Source organism: Pituophis catenifer, unplaced genomic scaffold, assembly GCF_029215685.1.
Source record: "Pituophis catenifer annectens isolate HBS135680 unplaced genomic scaffold, rPitCat1.0.hap2 SCAF_10, whole genome shotgun sequence".
Classification (NCBI taxonomy): Eukaryota; Metazoa; Chordata; class Lepidosauria; order Squamata; family Colubridae; genus Pituophis; species Pituophis catenifer.
The window spans coordinates 30,996,841-31,019,812 of NW_027256890.1; the positions used below are offsets into that span (position 1 = coordinate 30,996,841).

Genomic DNA, 22,972 nt, shown 5'->3' on the forward strand with positions numbered 1-22,972 from the left:
TTTCAGGCCACACCACCCTCAGAGGCTCTGGGGGCAAAACAGGCCCCAGCCGCCTTTGGGTCTCCTGCCCACCAGAAGCAAAGTCGGCCTGTTTTACAGCTGATCTCCTGCTGCTGTTTTTGCACCGAGACCCTCAAACCAAAGAGAGTTGAAAGGAGAGAGAAAGGCTGGTGGAGAGCGTTGTTCTTATAGGATGGATTTTTTTTTTTACATTTTGTAAAAAATGTGCCGTCACCTATGTGAGAGTTGGGCAGTTATATACATTTGTTTAATAAATAAATGCTAAATAAATAAAGCCAGTCTGGCCTGATGCCCAGAGGGAGGGGGGCAGACTCTCTCCTCTTTCTCTCTTGGGGGGAACCTGTGTCAGAAAGCATGGAGGGCAGGACGGTCTCCTCTGAACCTGCATCTCCCTGGCAGAGTCCCTTCCTTCTTGATCTCCTCAGGGGACCAAGCCCCTGCCCGCTCCCCTTTGCTCCCCCCAGGCATATGGGAGGGTCTTGACCAGGCAAGCAGATGTCAGGGAAGGGCGTCCACACGCGTGTTAATGTCTGGAGGACGTGCAGGGCTGCACAATGTGCAGGGCACACGGTTCGGCAGCTGCCCTTGCCATGCGGAGGGGAGCGAGTGGGCTGCCCCCCGTTACTCACTGTGAGCCTGTAAGTCTGCATCATTTTATCAAACTCCTCATCAATCTTTTTATACTTTTCTTCAGTCTGGGGTGTCAGGGTAAAGATGTCCTCCCCGTCGGGGCTCTCACCCTCTCTATGCTTCTTGTTCAGCGCCTGTCCGGCCAGTGTGGAAGGGAGGTCGGGGGGGGAGGGGAAGGTTGAATCCAACAAACAGACGAGAACGAGAGAGAAGAGAGAGAGAGAGAGAGAGAGATGGTGAGGGGTTTCTGGCCGGCTGGGGGCAGCTACTTACGCCGTAGCGCTTGAAGAAGTTGTCCAGGTCCTCGCTGGCTTTGCGGTACTTGTCCTCCGTCAGAGGGCTCTGGTCAATGGAGTCTTCCCCGTCGGGTTCGGGACTCTCGCAACCATTAAAGCCTTTCTTTCTTAAGGTCTGAAAGCACAACCGGGAGACGTTCAGGTGGGGCCTCGGCAGAGCGGCTGGCACCTGGGAAGGGACGGGAGTCCAGGTGCTCAAGCGGAGGAGACCCCCTCCTCTGGCCCCCCTGCCATTCCTGGTCCCACTTGTGCACCTGCTGGGTCAGTGTGGACCTCAGGCCAGGCCAGGGCTGATCTGTGGTCACTGGAGCCAGCAGGAGGTGGCTCTGCTTCCTGGAGACAATGGCACGTTGAATTATAACAGAACCCAGAACTCGATTCCAGGGAATAAAACAAACTGGACAGAGATCCCCTGGATCTGAAGGAATCTTGAGAACCTGCTTGGCGGCTCGTCCGCGTCCCCCTCGCTCGAGGCCCATCTCTTCCCAGGCAGAAGAGAAGCGGCTGCACACTTCCCATGCCTGTCACGAGAACATCAAACGCCATGTTTACCAAGTATTTATTCCAGGCATGGCAGCTGATTTGAAGGCTGCCTTCCGCTGCCACACTTAATCATTGTGTTTTCAAAATACCAGAAGCAATTAGACCCCATTACGGAGCCCCCACTTGCCAATGCTTTTTGCAAGTCAAGTTGCAGCAGGCTAGTGGAGAAGTCTTGATCTCTTGTTGGGCTAATGAGAAATTGAAAGGGGTCTCGGTGTGTGCTTGGGCGTGTGTGAGAGAGAGGGAGGGGGAGGGGAAAGGAGGGAGGGAGGGAGAGAGAGAGAGAGAGAGAGAGAGAGGGAGGGGGAGGGGAAAGGAGGGAGGGAGGGAGGGAGGGAGGAGAGAGAGAGAGAGAGAGAGAGAAAGAGAGAGAGAGAGAGAGAGAGAGAGAGAGAGAGAGAGAGAGAGAGAGAGAGATGCCCTGAACAGTAGAGGGAAAAGACCCAGGCACAGAAATAAGGCTAACGGACATGGATTCCCAGAGGAAACGGGGTCATGAACACGCCGGACTTTTTTTCCAATGTACACCTATGTACTGTGAGTGACCATTATTAATTCATGGAATTATAATTTTAGAAAGAAGAGGAAGATGACTTTGGGTGAGAAAGAGCCGGAATCCCATAGCGCCAAACTTTACCCTGAGCCATCGAGGCGAGAGGAGGCGGCCGGCACGTATCCCGGCTATGATTCAGGCAGCAGGCAAGGCTTAGAGCAGCTGTCCTCTTCCCTCCCCCCTCCTGGAAGGGCAGCTCACCCCTTCCCCCACATGCCCTTTCCAGCAGCCCAGGAAGTGGGGTGCCCTCTCCTGGGGCTGCCCCAAAGGCCAGCTGCTGCCCTTGGAAGAGGAAGAGGAAGAGGAAGAGGAAGTGGTTCTGGAGCCCAGAAGGACCAGGGAGAGGCGGGGGGGCACCTTCCCACAGCCACCATAAAGGGGATGGAGTGGAGCACCTCTCCATGGCATTTAAATTTAATGAATACAAGAACAAACAAACAAACAAAATAAAAATAAGACTCCTGCTCATAACCAGCCTGGCAACTGCGCTGAAAAACCAGCACGAAACACAGAAGGCAGCAACTCGACCGCCAGCCACATCTGGCTTCCCAGCCTTCCATCTGGGCTCCGCCACTGTAGCCATCATGGGATGTGGCTCTTCTCAAAGTGGCCCAGATGTGGCCCACGGAGGGTGCAACTGTGCAGCCCCTGCTGACCTCAGCTGCAACTTGCAAGGACGATCCTGCAATCCTGTCCTTTACAAATGTGGGGGGGGGGGCATATGAACAAAGACACTCTCGTGGGGGTGGGTGGGGTTGTAAGCAGCAAAGAAGCATCCCCTCCCCAAATTCAGGAAAGACCCCAAAGGCTTGAATTCAGATGGGGGGGGAGCAAGAGCCAGCCAAAGAGCTCAGGAAGGAGGGGAAGGCAAGCAAAAGGGGAAAAAACACAGCAGCAGCAGCAGCAAAGCCTCACCAGCATTATAAATGGCCACCAACCGCAAGGGTTTTGCTGAGACCTACTTCTCTGAGCCCCCGCCCCCACACTGGGCCACCCATCTCAGTCAGAAAGTTTGTACCAAGGAAGATGGGGGGAGGGGAATGCAGTAGTGCAGTAAACACGATTCCTCCTCCATCCCCCTTCTGCTTCTTGTTGCCATTGGATTCCGCCCCCCCAAAGAAAATTGGGCCAAGCACTGTTTTTCTGTAGCCCTTCGCTGCCCCGCAAACCCCCCCCCCTGGCACACAAGCAGGGCCCTTTGTGCCAGGAGCTGAGGGCGGACGAGAGCCACGGCTGGCGTGCATGCCCAAGACCTGGGCTCAGGTGGTCTTGAGGAGGGGGACCGCAGACCCGTGCCATGTGAAGCTGGGGTGTGTGCGCTAAGACTTGGGAGAGCAGGGGGGAAGCTCAAATAGACTGGGGCTAGAAGTGTGGGTGGAAACACACAGAATGGAATTTAACAGGGAGAAAATGAAAGCTGTGCAGCCGGGCAAGAAAAAGGAAAGAAACATCTACAGGATGGGGAAAGTCTGGCTCAAGGGCAGCACATGGGAGAAGGGCTGGGGGGCACCAGTCTCACATATCCAACTGAATGCACCCATTTCAGGCAGGAAGCCCAGAGTTCACCACTCAGCTCTGGATCCACAGTACCCACCGATTTGGGGACTGTTGTGCCAGCCAAAATGACCCAGCTCTCCTTTACGTCCCCAACTTAACTGTCATGTTAAGCAAGAAAATGTTCAAGGTTGTTCAAAATGTTCAAGGTTGTTAAAGAAATTTGGAAGAAAAAATGCTCCCAAGGATAGGGTGGCATTTCCATTTGGATTCGGAAAGGGATGAAGTTCTCACTAAAGTGACACCTTCTGTATGGAGACGGCCCTTCTGGAAGGCAGGGATGATGAAGTCAGTAAGTAAGGGGACAGGGACAGACAGACAGACACGCACGCACGCATGCAGACGGAGCAGCGAGGACCCCAGGGAAGGCAGCCCTATCTAGGACAGCCCTAATCCTTCATTCAGATTAGTTGATTTCCTGGCCACAGGGCGTCCGCCTTACCTGGATTAACCCATTTTGCTTCTCCTCTGCCCCAAGTGACTTCCCTGGCACCTTTGCGCCAACTGCCAAACAAGATCTGGAGAGAAGCCGGGGGCTGTGGAGGGGAGGGCCAAGGTGGGGGCTTTTCAGTGAGAGGAGCTTATCTTAGCAGTTCCACGACCCTTTTCATGTTTCCTCAATGGCAGACAACCATACCATCTGGAAACACTGCTTCGCCCAATATGGTGCTTGATAGGAAAGGAGGGGAGGCAATCCTCGTTTGCTTGCCACAGCCTTTGGGCTACCTGGGACTGGTGGGTCAGGCAGGTGGCTGGATGCAGCCGAGGATTCTCCTGGGTGGGCTGGAGGAAGCTCATGCCAGAAGGCCCTTTGCTCAGCCACTACGGCCATCCCCGGGCACAGAGTCCCTGCACCTTCCTCACTTCCCCAAAGACTTACAGTGAAGGGCCAATTGGGGAGCCACCAATGGAGCCGGGCGCAAGGGGAGAAGCTCAGGCCCATCCCACATGTAACCTCACTCGCCTAGACCCCAGCAAAAATCACCCCCCCCCCAAAAGCCTCACGCTCCCTGGCTGGCAGGGGCTTCAGCAGCCCTGCAGGAGACCCATTTTGGTGGGGAGGCCTGGAAAGTGATGGGTGGCCTGGGGCAGAAAAGCGAGAAGCCAAGTCAGACTCCCCCCCAACCCCTCCACCCCCGCCCCCCCCACCGGCCCTGCTAGCCTCACAGACTTTGAAACACAGTCAACAAAGGCTGGATGTTCCTAAACAGCTCAAGTGTTGTTCCCCAAATGGAATATGATTCTCAAATTCTAGACCTCTTTATATTTTATTCAACTTACAGTGACTGTGTGTGTGTGCGTGCGTGCATGCACGTACATGTGAGTGAGAGAGTGCAAGTGTGCACCTGGCACAAAATCCCCACCCCCCCCCTGCAGAATGATTCCTCCCCCTCCCCCTTCCTATTCTCTCCCATCTTGAGCAGATAAATTGAATGACTAAAGGTTTTGTGTGCCTTAATTTCTGCTCACTTGTAATGTCAATAATTACCCAGCCAAACCATTCATTTGTCTAGATCCTGCCAAGCACAGAGAGAGCCACCCACGGGCACATTTTCATTGAAAGGTGACAAAGAAATGGCAGCAGCGGCGTCTCCCTCTTTGGGAAACAGAGGGGGTCGGACGGAGGGGTTGGTCTTCAGAACGCCCCAGAGGCCAGCTTGTCACGCTCCGTCCTAGGGCTCTCTCGCTGACCTCCGGTCTCGAGCCAGTTCTCCTGAGCGTGCAGGAGTCACACTCTGCGTAGCCACAGTGGTGGCCCTAAGCTGTCCGTGATCCCAGGCCCCGGAAAGACTCCCACCACATTGGAGCAGCTGCTTAAAGTTGTCCCCTTTGGGGCAGCCACGTCACAGGCTGAATGGAGCCACTTCAAGGTAGTGCAGATTTATTTATTTGTTTGTTTGTTTGTTCAACTTGTATGCCGCCTTTCTCCGAAGACTCAAGGTGGCTTACAATGCATTTAAAAACCATATATAAAAACATTAGAAATTAAAACATTAAAAACAATTAAAACCCATTCACACCATTCATGGCCGGATCTTGCCAGATCGCAAGAGCGAGATCAACGGCCCCAGGCCTGCCGGAAAAGCCAGGTCTTCACCGCTTTTCAGAAGACCAGTAGGGAGGGGATGGTCCGGATCTCAGGAGGTAACTGGTTGCAGAGAGCTGGGGCAACCACAGAGAAGGCCCTCCCCTGCGGGCCTGCCAGCCAGCATTGTTTAGCTGACGGGACCCGGAGGAGACCAACTCTGTGGGATCTTACCGGTCGTTGGGAGCTATGCGGTCTCGAAGATACCCTGGCCCTGAGCCATGTAGGGCTTTAAAGGTAATAACCAACACCTTGAATTGTGACCGGAGACCAATAGGGAGCCAGTGCAGCTCGCGGAGAATTGGTGTAATGTGGGTGTACCTAGGTGCACCCACGACAGCTCGCGCGGCTGCGTTCTGGACCAACTGTAGTCTCCGAACACTTTTCAAGGGTAGCCCCATGTAGAGTGCATTGCAATAATCTAACCGTGAGGTGACAAGGGCATGAGTGACTGTGAGGAGAGCCTCCCGATCCAAGTAGGGTTGCAACTGGTGCACCAGGCAAACCTGTGCAAAGGTCCCCCTAGCCACAGTTGACAGATGTTGCTCTAATCTTAGCTGGGAGTCTAGGAGAACACCCAAATTGCGAGCCCGTTCTGAGGGGGACAATTTCTCCCCCCCCAGAACCAAGGATGGACAGTCAACATAGTCTTTAGGAGGCAATACCCACAGCCACTCGGTCTTGTCTGGGTTAAGTCTGAGCCTGCTGACTCCCATCCAGACCCTCATGGCCTCCAGGCACAGGCACATCACATCCACCGCCTCACTGAATTGACACAGGGTAGAGATATACAGCTGGGTATCATCAGCTTATTGCTGATACCTCACACAGTATCGTTTGATGATCTCACCCAGCAGCTTCATGTAGATGTTAAATAGGAGGGGAGAGAAGACCAAGCCCTGAGGCACCCCGCAAACGAGGGGCCTAGGGGTCGACCTCTGTCCTCCTACCAACACCGACTGTGACCGACCAGAGAGATAGAACCACCGTAACACGGTGCCTCCCACTCCCAACTCCCTTAGATGATGAGGGTTTGCTCATTTTCTGTGGCTTAGGATACGGGGCATCCCCTATACCATTTAGTTAGGATACGGGGCACCCCCGGCCCATTGGCCCCCAGCTCAATGGCCATGAAGCCAGGCTAAAATTCTCCCCAAATTCTCCCCAGAGGCCCACTGAGCTAAGCCAGGCTCTCCAGCCAGCCTCTGGCATGGTAAGCCCAGGAGTGGAGCCCTTCCCAGGCAAGGATGGGGCACCGTACCTCGATGATGTCTGCGTTGGTCCGGCTCTCGTGGGGCTCGTTGTACTCGGTGTATTTCAGCAGCACCTTGTCCATGTCTGTGCTGGCGTATTGGAAGAGCTTGTTGGAGTGGTTGAAGATGATGAGGGCGATCTCGCAGTCGCACAGGACGCTCAGCTCGTAGGCCTTCTTCATCAGCCCAAACTTCCGCTTGGTGAACGTCACCTGCAGCAGAGAGCAGCCGGCCTCAGCGGGAGAGGGGAGCCCAGAGGACGCACCCCACATCGGAAACGGTCCGGATTCCCCTCTCCGGGTTCGGGAGCCAGGATTGGGAGCAAACCTAGGAAGTGGAGCTCAGTTCTCTGTCTTGGCCCCGACCCCCCTTTCTTTCTCCTCTGTCCTCTCAAGATGGAGGCTGCCTCGGAGTGAGTGCGGAGGCCAGTTCCCTAGGGCCTGTGTTATGCATGACTTATACTCCCTCAACTGAGGGACCTTAGTGCAACAGCCACACAAGCTCCCTTCTTGTACAACACTGAGGTTTGTTGGTGAAGGAACAAACCTCATACGAAAGGAACTTGACTGCGTCTTATATCAAAATCAGAGAGATTCTCTCTCCAGAAATGAAGCAAGCAGGAAAAGCTGAAACTCTGATGACGGCAGAAGCTTCATGGCTCCCTCAGCCTTCCCCCCCCACCCCCGCTGCTGGACGATGCCCCCCATACAGATTTCAGCCCCCCCAAAAGGCCTGGATGGCATAGCTCTGGGCTAGCCCTTAGGGAAACCCTCACTGAGGCAGGCCTTAGTTGGCAAGAGGGAAGCTGTTTGATAATAAAGAAATAAAATACGGAGCATCTCTGACCCCGTCAGCCCAACTTCTTATCTGCAAATGGAAGAGCAAGCAAGGAGCAGGTTCTGGAGGACTGCACTAGAAAACTTCAGCTGAGGTTCCCAAACTCTATCTTTCCCTGCTTTTTTAAAAAGTGCTTTTGTTCCTTTGTGCTGTGGATAAACTGACTAATTTCCCTCCTCTGGGCAAGTGGGCAATGGGGAAAGAAGCTCTAACATTTAAAGACTCCTGCTTTAAGGTGGGGTATACAATCCCCCCCTCCTCTCCAGAAGGAAACTGCTGTGGTTCCTGACCCTTGAGGGAAGACATCAAAGTGTCCAGAAAAGGCTTTAGAATCCAAACCAAAGAATTACAAGACTCTTTGGGGGGGGGGGCAGAGCTGCTGGCTCATCACCACTATCTGCCCCATCGAAGCGCCACATATCTGGGTCTCAAACCTGCTCTCCCAGGGAATATCTGGGCTGACCCACATTAGCTCTGCCTCCAGTTTAGAGTCAGTGGTTGCTTCTCTTCCAGGGGACACAAATCTGGGATGCTAACAGTAACCCTAATATGGGACAATGATTCCACAATCTGGGGTGCTTTCTTGGCAAAATGGGGGGGGGGGAACGAAATAAATTCTATAACCATCCCCTTGTACTGTAGAATCAACCCTTCCTTCGGGAGACAGGACACTCTCATAAGAGGTGAATAAAATCTTTTTTTTTTTAGCTTTAAGTGACATCCCAAACATTTAGTGGTACAGGAGATAAAAATGAAAATGTGTTCAAATATAATCACTTAAAAGGATCTGGCAGGAAAAAAGGTATTTAATTATGAGGAAACAAGGCAGATTATAAAATGATGCTGGCCTCTGTCATCAAGAGATCCAAGTTGCATAAAATATACAATTACTGAACTTGTACAAAGAGAATACAGAAGTCCTAAAAAAAGTTCCCTCTGTCTCAACTAATCCTGGGCTTTTCCTCCAGATCTCTGGAGATTTCTGGCAATTAATTCTGAGGCTTCTGGAGACACGGAATAAACCCCATTTCTCTTCCCAGTCTTGTTCCAAGCTTCTGCCCTCGTTTTTAAAAAAGCAAAAGCATTTTCTCCTTAGCATAAATGGGGGGCTTTGGGATCAGCCCAGCCCACATGATCTCAGCCAATTTGATCTCTCCTGCCAGTGATCCAACCCTGATGGCTGCAGTTCCCTTGTGCCTTCCTCCTTCCTCCCAGCAGCCTTCCTTGGTTCTTGATCTGGCTCTATGGAGGCCTCCTAAACCATCCGAGGAGGCACCCACTTTCTGAAAGGCCATGAGGCGAGAGTTGGCTCCCCAGCTGCAAGGGAGGGAAGGGCCAGGCAGCCTTGGAGCAGAGTGGCGGGAGGGAGAACAGGCCTGGTCCCCCTTCTGTGTCTTTGCAGAGGCTGCAAAGTGGTTAATAAGATTGAGTCCTAATCGCCTTTCATCCACCGGAATGCTGAAGGACACACCACCCTGCCTCCCCGCCCCCCCCCCCCGTCCCCCGAGGAAGAGGGATCAGCTTGGGTCTTCCTCTGCTGGGCAGTCACGTGGCCAGGCTCTGTGGTGGCAGCAGCGGTAGGCAAGAGCCCTGGGAGTTCAGCGGCAGGCAGCCGCTTCCCTTCTCCGACCTGCCATCCCAGGGTAAGGCTGCTGAGCAAGGGCAGGATTACGCTGACTTCCCAGAAGCTGGGCAGGGAATTGGGGGACGGGGGAGAGGAAGCCGGAAGGGCCAGATCCTTGGCAAAGCCAAGCAACCCAATGCCCACCCCAGCTGGAGCCCAGCTTTCCTAGCAGTGGTTACAATAGGAGCAGCCTCTGCTGAATCTGACCCTCAAATACCGTCTCCTCAAGCCAGGAAGCCTTGCCCTGCTTTGCGTCCTGGGCAGCCGCTTTGTGTGCCCTGAAGCTACAAGGATTTTGTGGAAAAGGAGGTGCCCCCCCCTCCAGGAAATGCCAGATGCCCAATTGCCAGGAAGCAGCCTTCTCATCTGGATGAAGCCTTCCGACTCCCAATACCTTCGTTCCCAGATCCGGGGGGGGGGCGGGGGGAAGCATAAGTGCCAGGAGGGCCCAGGCCTCTCCAGGATGCCCCACACGGCCCTTCCCTCAGCTGCCCATGGCACACTCCTCTGGCTTCAGTCTCTGGAAGGGGAGAACAGGCCCTTGCTCAGCCCCACCAGCCCAGCTGGGGCTCCTCTAGGTGCTGGGAGTAGCACAGGAGAGAAGCCAGCCCGTCACCCCTTCCCTCCCAAGCATGGCTGGCCCTCAGGGGCCCAGTTGCAGAGGGGTGGGCACAGGACAAGGAGACCCCTACCCAGAAAATCCAGAGGGGGTTGCTCTCCATATGAGAGGACCCCTCTTTCATCGCAAGACCTGGGCTTGCAAAGGAACCAAGCCTTTGGGACAGAATGTTTCTGTTCACTCCCCATGGATTTAAAAATGTCACATTAAAGTTACATTTCAAAATTTGAGAGTGACCCATCTGGTTGTCGTCTCCCCCGGGGGGGGGGGGGGGTGGAGGTGTCTGCAGCTGAGGAGAGGAATTGGCCTTCCCTTCAGGTGAGACTCCCCTCCCCTCGCCCGTCCTGGGTCTCTTTCAGGCCCATTCGCTCTCTCTTGCAGGAGGCCCCATAAACCTGTCACCCCCAAGGGCAGTCCTCTGGCCCCGTCTTCCGAGGGAGGCAGCCATGCCTGCCGCCAGCTTCCCTTGGCTGCTCACTGGGACAAGATTTGTACCTGCCATGGGTCGGTGGGTCTCGTACGACCAGCACAAGGCCATGCCTGGACAGAGGGACGTGGTGATGCCCTTGGGGACTCTTTCAGCCCAGAGCCTCTCTTGGTTGAAGGAGGGAGATGCTGCCATGGCTCCACAGCCTTGAAGCTGCCGCATGACTGGCTCTTTATTTTAAAAGGAGGATCATTCCTCTCTTCGGCTCCTTCTCTGCCCCCAAGTAGACTTTGGCCAAATGGCGGGAGGAGGAAGAGCTTTGGAGAGGGTCGGACTCAGGGAGAACTGGAGGCTTCATCCGGCACAGGGAGTTCTGGCTCCCCCCAAATCAGCTCCTGTACTTTTCAGAGCCTTCCTTTAAGCTCAGGTTGTGAGACCCTTTGAGACTCCTTGAATGGTTCTCACCAAGAGAAGGGCTCCTGCAGGCCCTTCTCAATGGGGGCCTCCTCCATGGCTCTGCCTATCGTGGTTCCATTTTAACATTTTCCTGGCTTGGTTAAAGCTACTCAGAGCCATTTGCAACTGAACTACTAACAAACCACCGTAAACAAATAAATAATAAACAAATGTGTGTACAGATGCCATGAAAGAAAAAACCACAAACATAATGTGGAGGCACAGATGTTTGTAGCAAGATTTTTTTCATCCGGTTCTCTCCCCTCCCCCATTGCCTGGGAACCCAGCAGCGGGAGAGCCAAAAAGGCCGGGCAAAGGAGGCGAAGGGGCAGAGTGGGCCAGGCACCCTGGGAGGCCCAAAGGGGTAGTGCCTGTCCCTGCAGGACTGAACCCACGAGATAAAACCTCCTCTAAAGCAGCTGCTGACGGAAGGCATAAAAACCACACGGCATCCCTCTTTGAATCAGCCTGTGTCTGCCTATGTGCAGAGTTTGCAGCACTCAAAGCACTTCGTGTGCAGGCATGGCCGAAAACCTGAAAGGCTGGCAGGCACCAGGCACCAACCACCCCACGCTGCAGATGTGGTGGCAATGGGGCAGGGAGAGAAGGGATCGGGTTCAAGTGAGGCCTCCCTGGGACGTCTTGCGAGGGGAAATCTGAAGAAGGGGGCAGAGGTGATGCATCAGGAAGAAAATTCCGCTTCCACCCGTTTCTTCCTCCCTCCAGTCCCTGCACCATCTCTTGTACACTTTCCCCATATTTGAACGAATTTTCCCCGCTGTGAAAAGCCCTGGCACCCACTTCAGGGCCTCGCCATGCCAGCAGGAAGGAAGGCAGCGCCTCTAGTCAGCTGCACCAGCCAGAAGCCCATCTTCCCCTATGGACAGCCGCACAAACCAAGACCCCAGGCCTGTGGGGAGGCTCCCAAACTCCTCCAAACATTGGCAACAATAAACTCCTTTAGAGCATGACAGAAGAAAGCAATCGCCCATCCTCGGGGGCTCATCAGACCCCGAATGCTGCTGGGCCCCAGGAAAGTTGCATCTGTGTAGCATCAGCAAACTACCAGCAGCCTGGGTGGTCAAAAATTCACAGCAAAAACTGGGCGGGGGGGGGGGGGGAATGGTTTCTGTAACTGTGAGAAGGACAATCACTTAAATATGAGCCAGCAGTGTGCTGCTGCAGCCAAAAAAGCTAACATAATCCTTGGTTGTATATACAGAGGCATAGAATCAAGATCACGGGAAGTATTAGTACTGCTTTATAAAACCTTAGTAAGACCACACCTGGAACACTGCATCCAGTTTTGGCCACCATACTACACAAAAAATGTTGAGACTTTGGAAAAAGTGTAAAGAAGAGCAACTGGGAAGATTAGAGACCTGGAGACTAAAACACGTTGCAGGAACTAGGTATGGCCAGTCCAGAGAAAAGAAGGACTAGGAATGCCATGATAGCAGGATTCCAGTATTTGAGGGGCTGCCACAAAGAAGAAGGGGGTCAACTTATTTTCCAAAGTACCAGAAAGCAAGACAAGAAACAAGGGATGGAAACTAATCAAGGAGAGAAGCAAGCTGGAATATTCAGGAGAAATTTCCTGACAGTTAGAACAATTAACCAGTGGAACAGCTGGCCTTCAGATGTTGCAGCTGCTCCAGAGGTGGTATTCAGCAGGTTCTGACCAATTCTGGAGAACCCGTAGCAGAAATTTTTAGTAGTTCAGAGAACCGGTAAATACCACCTCTGACTGGCCCCACTCCCATCTATTCTCTGCCTCCCGAGTCCCAGCTGATTGGGAGGAAATGGGGATTTTGCAGTATCCTTCCCCTGCCACGCCCACTAAGCCACGCCCACAGAACCGGTAGTAAAAAAAAAATTGAATCCCACCACTGAGCTGCTCCATCACTAGAAGTTTTTAAGAAGAGACGACAGCCACTTGTCTCAGATTGTGTAGGTTCTCCTGCTTGAGCAGAGGGTCGGACTAGAAAACCTCCAAGGTCTCTTCCACCTCTATTCAAATTGATTCTGGTGGAAGATGGTGGAAAGGGGGAGTTAGATGGCCCAGAGTAAGCCCTTTCCTACACACACACACACACACACAATGGTGGGCAACCATTGTGATTCCTGGCGAGGGGTGCAGTGTAAATGCACCAGCCAGTACAAGGCAAACCTTCAGCACCCACCGGAGATATCTCCAGATATCACAGAAAAGCAACTGAAGCATCACCAAGCCAGGCCTGCCCACGGGTGGGCACCACGGAAGAGATGTGAATTCTGCCCCCCCCCCCTTGCAAAACTGAACAGCCCCAAACAGTTCCTCTCTTCCTCCTTCCTTCCCTTGTCAGAGTCACATAGGCAGCAATTCCACCTGGTTGAATCTCCTGGGTCCAGCGGAAAAGCTCTTGACTTCACCCCAAAAGAATTGGGGGAGCACAACTGAATGAGCATGAGTGCTCTTAATACCTGGGTGCTCCATTGCTGGAAGTTTTCAAGGAAAGCTTGGATATCCATTTGTCTGGGCTGGTATAAGGACTCCTGGCTTGGGCTAGGGGTTGCACTAGATGATCTCTGAGGCCCTTTCCAGCCCTAAGATTCTATGACTCTAAACAACCCCAAATTGTCCCCTGGGAAAAGCATCCATCAGTCTCGCCACACTAAAACAGCAGGGCTGGGGAGGTGGGGAGCATCTTTGGGTTCAGAGGCAGCCCGTGGAAGGTGGGCCGAGAGAAGAGACCCACTAGATTCAGCCAGGGCAGGAATGACAAAACAAACCAGACAGAGAGGAATGGCCGCCTGCAGGCAGCGTGAATGTACTGAACAGCCAAAAATGTTGCATCCAGACATTATTTTGCTATAGAACATTCAAGGCTTCAGAATGCATTACTTTGAAATTGATTTCTGCTTTGCACAATTGTTTGGGAGACAATAGCACAACCAGGCAGAGGAATGTGACATTAAGGCACAAGGGGTTGCAAGTCCACCATCAACCAATCAAAAGGAGGACAAATAAGGCAGCTTAAAAACTATGGAATTCCAGCAACAAGCTTCTGGTGTACTCCTGTCCCTATTTACGTATTTGCAGCCACTCTTTGTTTCCTAATTCCATGACACAATAAAGGAATGGGCGAGTCAGGGAGGCACCCCCCTCCCACTCCCCCTTGCCATCACTGGGGTGTGGGCCCTGAAAGTTTGGGGAGCGGAGCAGGGCCTCCCGGTGGGGCAACATTCATGCGGTCTGGTTCATTCAGTCATAGATTCCAGGAAGAGCCAACCAATCTTGCAGCTCAGCCAGGAGGGAATTTGAACCCAGCTCCTAGGGAGCTTCCTGCTCTTCTGCCTTTCACTTCCTAGGGAATCGTTCCTTCAGGTCAGCTGGGCTAATTTTGGTGGCCAGTGGAGTCTTTGCAAAACGAGACCCCTGGACCCTGCTAGGAACCGAGCGGGCATCGCACCAGGCAGGCGGCGACCTCTCTCCCTCTGCCTGCCCTTTCAGCCAGGACAGGCTTCAGATCCTCATCTGGAGGCATTAACCTTTTAAGTCTAAGAGGGCCGTCAAATCCTCTTCCTCTGGGACATAAGCTCTGTGCTGGGAGGCACGGTCACAACGCCCCGCTGCCTTTCAGAAGTGCCAAGGCCGACCACGGGCGAATCTGCTGCCACAACATCCGCTCTGTGACTCCTGCAAATGTCATTGGGGTGGCAGGCGCCAACGCTGTGGGCCTCTGCCCCAGTGAGATGGAAACTCCTGTCCCTCCCACCCCCAGGGCCCCTGCCCTCCAGGAAAGGCCCATCGCTCATTCCTCTAAGGCCTCCTTTCTGGGGGAATGCCAGCGGTGAGGACCTACTGCAGTTCAGCCCCCTCTGGCTGAGAGAGGATTAGACGCTAATCTTGCCAAGATGCCCACTGAAGCCAGGTGGTCCATGCAATCATCTCCAGGATCTGCCCTCCCAGGACATCCCACTTCCAAGGCGCCACCCTCCAAGCTGGGCCCAGAATTACCCAGACTGGTACGGAGGAGGCCGGTGGGTGCACTCCCCCCTTCTGCTGTGCAGTGAGCAGGGAGGTCAACTAGGGCAGCCACCTGCAGGACGGATGTCTCCCCTGGACCTGGGAGGCAGGTGACCAGCTGCAAGGAGCAGCTGCACCACTGGAACCCAACGCTCGTAGCTGGGGAGCCCTTCCCTTCCCCCCAGCTCTGCCCTGACAGGAAGAGAGAGAAAGGGGCTGGCTGCAGGGGCCTCCCATGGCAGCGGCAGGGCCCTATTTCACAGGGGAACCTCAATTCATTCAGGACTCCTAAGAACGTCCCAGCCTGCCAAGTATTTTCTATGCTTTTCACAGCTCCCAGGAACTCTGCAAAGATTGATTGATTGATTGATTGATTAGTCCAATTTATATGCCGCCCTTCTCCGTAGACTCAGGGCGGCTTACAATGCATTATAGCAATAGCCTGCATACTTTTTTGAATATACCTGCTTATTAGGGCTTTCGCCCCCCCCCCCCCCCCCCAAGTGGTGTTGTTCTATACAAAGTTGGCTTATTGCCCCCACAATCCGGGTCCTCAATTTACCTACCTCGAAAGGATGGAAGGCTGAAACTCAATTGCAAATACATTATTCTGGGAGCTGAATATCAGTAAAAGTAACCAGCAAAAGACAACCCAAACTGAGCAGTTCTCCAACTGTGATCCAACCTACCCATCCTGCATAAACTGAGGGGCTGGGAATATCAAACCCTCCCACTCACCACAAGGTGGGCTCAGTTGTCGGCCCGATCTGGTGCAGGGAAAACACGTGGGGGCTTCCCAGGCCCCATAAGGAGCTAAGAGGGCCAGAGCTGTCCCGGCCTCTGGGTGACTTGCTCCAAAGGGCCAAGGGCAGAGACACGGCCGAGTGCAGTCGCTTGACAGAGCCCAGAAAGGGACCTGAGCAACTCAGGGGGAGAACGGCAGAGAGGGGCAGGCCTGTGGCCTCCAGGGCTTGGGAGGAGCTATCCAGCAGCTTGAACTTCCACCCAGAAGATTCCCAGGAGCAAGTGAGCGAGGCCCATGGGGCGGAAGTGTCCCATGTGTAGAGCCCAGGGGCTCCTCTCACCACCTGCCTGGCTGTCTTTGGGAAGGACGGGCCCTAAACTCAGCAGCTTCATGGGGGCTTAAGCAAAGAGGGAAAAAGAGGGAAGCTCTGGGGCTTCTCCCCCAAAGGCGCCTGAAGAAAGGAGGGACCGTCCGTGGGGCACTGGCCTCCCATTCCCCACCTGAGCCCCTGAACCTCTCCAGGATCCCACGGTGTGTAGCTCTGAAGACCTCCATTCTGCCAGGGGGGCAGGACAGAAATCCCCTGCCTGCCACCGATCACCAGAAAGGGTCCAGATAATCCAGCTCAGAGCGGATCCCAGGGACTTTATCCGCAGCAACCTTGCAGGGGCTTCCCAGCCCCTCCCTACCCAAGAATAACCAGGTCACCTTAGTCAAAGCTGCTGGCCGGCAGCCCAAAGATACCACAAGGCAGAGGAATCTATTTTGCTGCTCTGACTGCCATCAAGTCACCTTCAATGAAGGCTCTCAGAGCCGCTTGGTCAGATTTGCTCTCCAGACGTCTCTTCCCATATTTCAAGCCCGGCACCTCCTCCCAAAATGAGGGGCTCTCTAGGATCAGTAAGCAGCAAGAATCCACCTAAGCACCTTATGATCCACCCACTGATTCCAAGCCACACAGGGGACCAGTCAGGGGACCTTGAGGACAGGCTCCTTCTACAGGGTCCATCAAACATTTGGGGTGGTTCTATCAAGCAGCACCTTCCTCCTTCCTGCAAGAGGGCAGCCAGAGAGAACTGGAAGGCAAGCGGAAACCTCTGCCTAGGGCAAGGGATTGATAGCAACCTCCTCTCATTCCAGAGGTTGCCTCTGCCAGAAGAGAAAAACTAGATTTGATGTGTGACAACACCCCCACCACCCATGTTTCATCAAGTCCACAGTTGCAGTTCTTATTCAGACCCACCTCCAGGAAGGCAGATTGAAGCCCCCAGAGACCATAAGATGAACCATCCCTGCACTGCCGAGCCAGCCACGGATGGAGCCAGCAGCTCAGGGAGGGGAGGAGGCAGGTGCAGTCTCAGCAAAGCCATTCGGTCCCCTCACGCCCATTTCTCCACAGAGCAGTTGGATCTCTGAAGGCCACCAGCATCTCTTGGGTATCAAAGCCCCTGCCCTGCCCTGCTCTAGGACTATGCTGCCCCTGAAACCTGGCTGGGCACATTTCCAAGGACACACACACACACACACACACACTTCTCAGTGCCTAGCCAGCAGGGACACATCTGGGTCGCCCTTCTCATCAGTCATGAAGGGGGCCGGGTCCATCCAATCTCTTCCCCTTGGCTGATGGCCCATCTAGGAAGGATAGCAATAGCACTTAGACTTATATACAGGTAATCCTTGACTTACAACAGTTCATTCAGTTACCGTTCAAAGTTGTAACGGCACTGAAAAAAATGACTTATGACCATTTTTCACACTTATGACCGTTGCAGCATCCCCATGGTCATGTGATTTTCATTTGGATGTTTGACAATTGGTTCACATTTATGACAGTCGCAGTGCCCCGGGGTCATGTAATCACCTTTGGGGACCTTCTGACAAGCAGAGTCAATAGGAAAGCCACATTCACTTAACAACAGGGTTACTAATTTAACAACTCCAGACATTTACTTAACAAATGTGCAGGAAAGGTTGTAAAATGGGGCAAAACCCAGTTAAAAATTTCTCACTTAGCAATATAAATTTTGGGCTCAATTAGGACTACATGTACCGCTTCATAGTACTCATTTTAGCGACCTCAGAAGGACGGAAGGCTGAGTCAACCTTGAGCCGGTTAGGATCAAATTCTTGGCAGTGGGCAGAATCTGTATTCTAATCACTGCCCATAAGGAAGCTTCTGCCTCTTGTTCACACTCCCAACCCTGGGCCTTAGCCTTAAGCCCTCCTTCACCCACAACCACAAATCTACACTGCTCCTTCATCATGGTGAGAAATCACAAATGCTCCTGTGTCCCATTCCCCCAACACCTCCACACCCCAACCACAGAATTCACTGAGCAGCCATGCACAGGAATGCATGCGCACCCCCAGGGAGCCCTGAATCTTGTTTCTCCTACCCAATATTCTTTTCCAACAGAGCAAGTTATCATTTGACCCCAGCAAAAGTTTTCTCTGCTTTAAAAAAAAAGATTTAGTATTTGAATAACTGGGATATTTTCTCTCCCCCCATCCTTCACTGTGGCCCAGGAACCACAGAAACCCCTGGCCCCATTGAAAAGCTCTCACTGTGGGTGAGAGCCCAAGGCCTGAGCTGTGGGTCGGAGGGTCTCCCTCTTAAAAGCATACACCCTGCCAACCCTCCTTTGTTTCCAAGGACACCCTCAACCAATGGCATTCTTTGTCTCGTGTGAAATGGGCCCCACCCTAGACAAGCCAGAGGGGGCGGCCGTGGGATTTAGCCAACATCCTCCTAAGAATGAAGTGGATTGTAGTGATTTGTCTTCTGCTTGAAAAAGGAACATTGTGACTTGCCATTTATTCTGGATTACTTTGAAAATGACTATGGATTTGATCTTGGAGATTCCGATTCTGTCTATAGGAAGCTTTATAGGTGGAAAGAAAGAAAGGAAATATAACAGGACTAGTAAAACTGAAACTAACTGGCGCAGGAACAAAAGAAGAGAAGCTGATGGATTTTATATGGAGTAGATGTTACAAAGAATTAAAATGACATATAGAGTTTTAAATATGGCAATACTGAATCTGAAGTGGAATATTATGGACAGATAGGGAAATGAAGAAATAAAATATATAAAATGAAAACGGAATGCTTAAATGTTTAAATGAATTTTAAATACAAACAGGAGGTGCTTATAGAGTAATAAAGATGGAAAATAAAACAAGGTAATTAAACTAGAAAATTGATGTAAAGGTGGACAAAAACGATATTGTTGTGAAAAAATAAGAGTATATATTAATATTAGATAAACTTAAGAAAATTTATTAGATTATGGGAGAATATGTGGAGAATATGTTTGATGTAATATGTTTCAATTTCAAATTGTAAACAAAATTGAGAATGGTAAATATGATTAAATATGAATGATTAATGTATTAATTGGATGATAAATTAAGATACAAAGATTTAAGTAGCAAAATAAGACTGAGTTTAATTTGTTTTGGAAATTATTAATATTAAGAAACATGTTGGAAATCACCCAGGAAGAGTATGTTGGGAAAAAGTTAAATAATGGATAAATATACTGAAAATTAGCCAAACAAGTGGAGATATGGAGGAGAATATGCTGAAAAGCAGCCAATAACACAAGCTGTGAATCAGCCAAAATAATAGAAATGGTGGAGGAGAATATGCTGGAAAACAGCCAAAACAAGAAATGCTAGGTACCAGCCAAACAAGAGTTGGAGATGTGGAGGAGAATATGCTGGAAATCAGCCAAATTAAAATATGCTGGAAACCAGCCAAACAATAGTTGGAGGTATTGAGGAGAATATGTTGGAAAACAGCCAAAATAAAAGATGCTGCGAATCAGCCAAACAATAGATGTAGGTGTGGAGGAGAATATGCTGGAAAACAGCTAAAATAAGATGCTGGGAATTAGCCAAATAATAGTGAGGTATGGAGGAGGATCTGTCGGAAATAATTTGAATGTAAAAATGTTGGAAATTAATTAAAACAATAGATACAGCGTGAAAAAGAATATATTGGAAGACAATTAAAATGAAGTGGAATGAGTATGAAATGAATCTGTGTAAAATGAAAAGTGTAATAAGTTCAAGAAAATTAAGTGTAAATAAATTTTAAGGGTCTAGAGATTAAAGAATGCAGATAGAAATTTGATTTATAAATCAATCAATAGAAATTATAAATTAATTAGAAATGTATAGTATAAATGACACCAGATAATTTTTCATGTATATATGTATAAACACTGCGAATCCGATGTCAAACAGAATTGTTATTATATTTTATTTGTGTAAAAAAAAATTTAATGAAGTATTATAAAAAAAAAAAGAAATTTGATTTATAAATTGAAATAAAAATAGAATTGTATACATTTGGAAATTAAGATTTGTGGTGACAAAATAGTAAGGCAAATACTTAGATTAAGAGGTTAGAATATTTCTTAAAAATGTGTGTTTTGATTTTAATGTTGAAAGATGTAATTTATTTTATTTTATTTTTTATTTTTCATATTTGTATACCGCCCTACTCCCGAAGGACTCAGGGCGATGAACAGTCATAAATAATACAAAGACATATAAAAGTTAAAGACTATTAAAAAACAGATTAAATAATTTAGGCTCAAAAAAATTAAAACCAAAACATCTAAATTTATCTAAAAGAGATCTAAAACCCGATTTAAAAACCCGATTTAAAAGCCAATTTAAAAGGGAGAGTTAGGCCAGACCAGCCTGTTGGAATAGAAACGTTTTCAGGGCACGGCGGAAGATGCGTAAGTCTTGGATCTTTCGTAACTCCGGGGGGAGCCCGTTCCAGATGGCAGGTGCCCCCACAGAAAAGGCTCTCCCCCTGGGGGCTGCCAGTCGACATTGTTTGGCCGACGGCACCCCGAGGAGCCCCTCTCTATGGGAGCGAACTGGTCGGTGAGAGGCTATTGGTGGCAGGAGGCGGTCTCGTAACTACCCTGGCCCTGAGCCATGGAGCGCTCTAAAGATAGTAACCAAAACCTTGAAGCGCACCCGGAAGACCACCGGGAGCCAGTGTAGCTCGCGCAGGAGGGGGGTCACATGAGAGCGCCACATTGCTCCCATCACCACCCGCGCGGCCGCATTCTGGACCAGTTGGAGCTTCCGGGTGCTTCTCAAGGGGAGCCCCATGTAGAGAGCATTACAATAATCCAGGCGTGAGGTGACAAGGGCGTGAGTGAGATAATGAGTGAGATAATGAGCTAGATAGAATTTTGATTTAAAAAGAATGAGCCTTAGTGGCGCAGCAGACTAAAGTGCTGTTAAATAGCACCAGCTGCCTGCAATTACTGCAAGTTCAAATCTCACCAGGCTCAAGATTGACTCAGCCTTCCATCCTTTCGAGGTAGGTAAAATGAGGACCCGGATTGTAGGAGCAATAAGATGACTTTGTATAAAAAAGAACACCACTTAGGGGGGCCCGAAAGCCCTCCTAAGCAGGTGTCTACAAAAGTATGAAGGCTATTGCTTAACGCATTGTAAGCCGCCTTGAGTCTCTGGAGAAGGGCGGCATATAAATCGAACAAACAAATAAATAAATAAATAAATAAATAAATAAATAAATAAATAAATAAATAAATAAATAAATAAATAAATAAATAATTGGATATAAAAAGTTGTGTCTATTTGGAAATTAAGATTTGTGGTAAAACAATAGAATGGTTTAGATTTAGACATTAGAATTTGTGTTAAAAATTTATGTTTTGACTTTTAATTTTAAAAGATGTATTAGAAAAAAATTGGAATAGAGCTTGGAAAAGAAGTGCCTTGGTAGTACAGGGGTTTAAGGCACCCTGTTATTAAGCTGGTTATTAAGACCAGCTGCCTGCAATTACTGCAGGGTTCGAATCTCGCCAAGGCTCAAGGTTGACTCAGCCTTCCATCCTTTCTAAGGTAGGTGAAATGAGGACCCAGTTGTGGGGGCAATAAGCTGACTTTGTATAAATATACAAAAGGATGAAGGCTATTGCTGAGCACATTATAAGCCACCCTGAGTCTTCGGAGAAGGGCGGCATATAAATCAAATTAAAAAAAAAAAAGTGATTGTACCTATTTATGACTGGATCAAGACTTCGTTCTTAAAAGATGTATTTTATGTGTTTGTTTTTTTAAAAAATAAATAAATATTTTTCAAAAAAAAAATTCTGCACACTCCTACTCCAAATCACTGCAGAATGCTGAGAAACATGATCAAGAATATTCAGTCAGTCAGTCAGTCAGTCAGTCGTGGGACTTTTGATTGATTGATTCAAATCCACATACATTTGCACATGAATGTAGCATTTCTCCTCAAAATAACAATCTTTTTTTTTTTCAATACTTCATACTTATATTACAAGGTTGCTGTTGCCTCCTTCCTCTGCTCCACCCACCCCACCCAATGCAGCTTTTCCTGGGAGTTCAGCTGCCCACTGAAATGGGGCCTCCAGATGTTCAGGAAGCCAGGAGTTGGGGGCCCAATGGGTGAAGGAAGGTTGGAGATTTTGTTCAGATTCAAGACTGACCACCTCAGGAGTCCAAGTGGATTGAAAGAGATTTCAGAGCACTGGGGGAGGGGTGTAAATGGGGGCACATCACACAGAGACATTTGGGACCCTCTAAGAGCACCTGCTGGGCACACAGGGGACCTTCCAGGAAACAGACTGAAGGGGGTGTCCAATTGCATAAGCATTCCTTTCTGATGGTCTTCCATCCCAAGCCCCTCCTGCTCCCAGTGCCAACCAGCCCACCCGGGCCTCTCCCCATGTTTGCCTGCTGGGCGGGCTCGGCTGAAGGAGACTCTTCATGTCTCCTAATAGGATTTGCAGGTCGCCCTGAGCAGAGGGGACCAAAGGAGCAGACCTGCTAGGCAGCTGGAAATCCGAACAGGCCATCGGCCACCAGGGGGTCACTCTCAGACCTTGATCCCCAAAGGGCAGGGAAGGATGTGGCCATAGCACATGATGCAAACACAAGCAGCAGTTTGATTAACTCGAATTTGGGACTGTACAAACCCAGCCACTGCTAAGATGTCACGGAGGCAGAGAAAACTCCTTTGCTAACTTCAGCGCCTGAAGTGGCCTCCCAAGAGGCCATACTTCTCCACTGGCACTCCAGTCATCCTCTGCGTTGCTTCAAGGGAATCGAAGGAAAGCCAGTGCTTGCTTGGAAGTGATGGTTTGAGTTTCCCAGGTCAATTTGGGAATCTGTTTCCCCTTTAATACCAGGATAGGATTGATCCCCACCCCCACCCCATGGAAATCCACAAATCCTTAGAAATCCAACAACTGCAAGCCCAGAGTTTCCTCATTTACTTCAAAGCAGAAATA

General features: G+C 50.5%; 1 protein-coding gene across 5 annotated transcripts in view; it reads right to left on the reverse strand.

Annotated features, from left to right (window-relative positions):
- The window catches only part of MEF2D (myocyte enhancer factor 2D), a 93,498-nt gene that overhangs the window by 14,295 nt on the left and 56,231 nt on the right, over positions 1-22,972 (reverse strand). For 4 of the 5 annotated variants that reach the window (XM_070950468.1, XM_070950467.1, XM_070950465.1 and 1 more), the window contains exons 3-4: positions 6,945-7,148; positions 925-1,062 (exon numbers count right to left, since the gene is read on the reverse strand). In XM_070950468.1, coding sequence (XP_070806569.1) covers positions 925-1,062; positions 6,945-7,148 — 342 coding nt within the window. Of the gene's footprint in view, positions 1-650; positions 786-924; positions 1,063-6,944; positions 7,149-22,972 lie in introns of all 5 variants that reach the window. The other variant, XM_070950466.1, reaches the window with a different exon arrangement.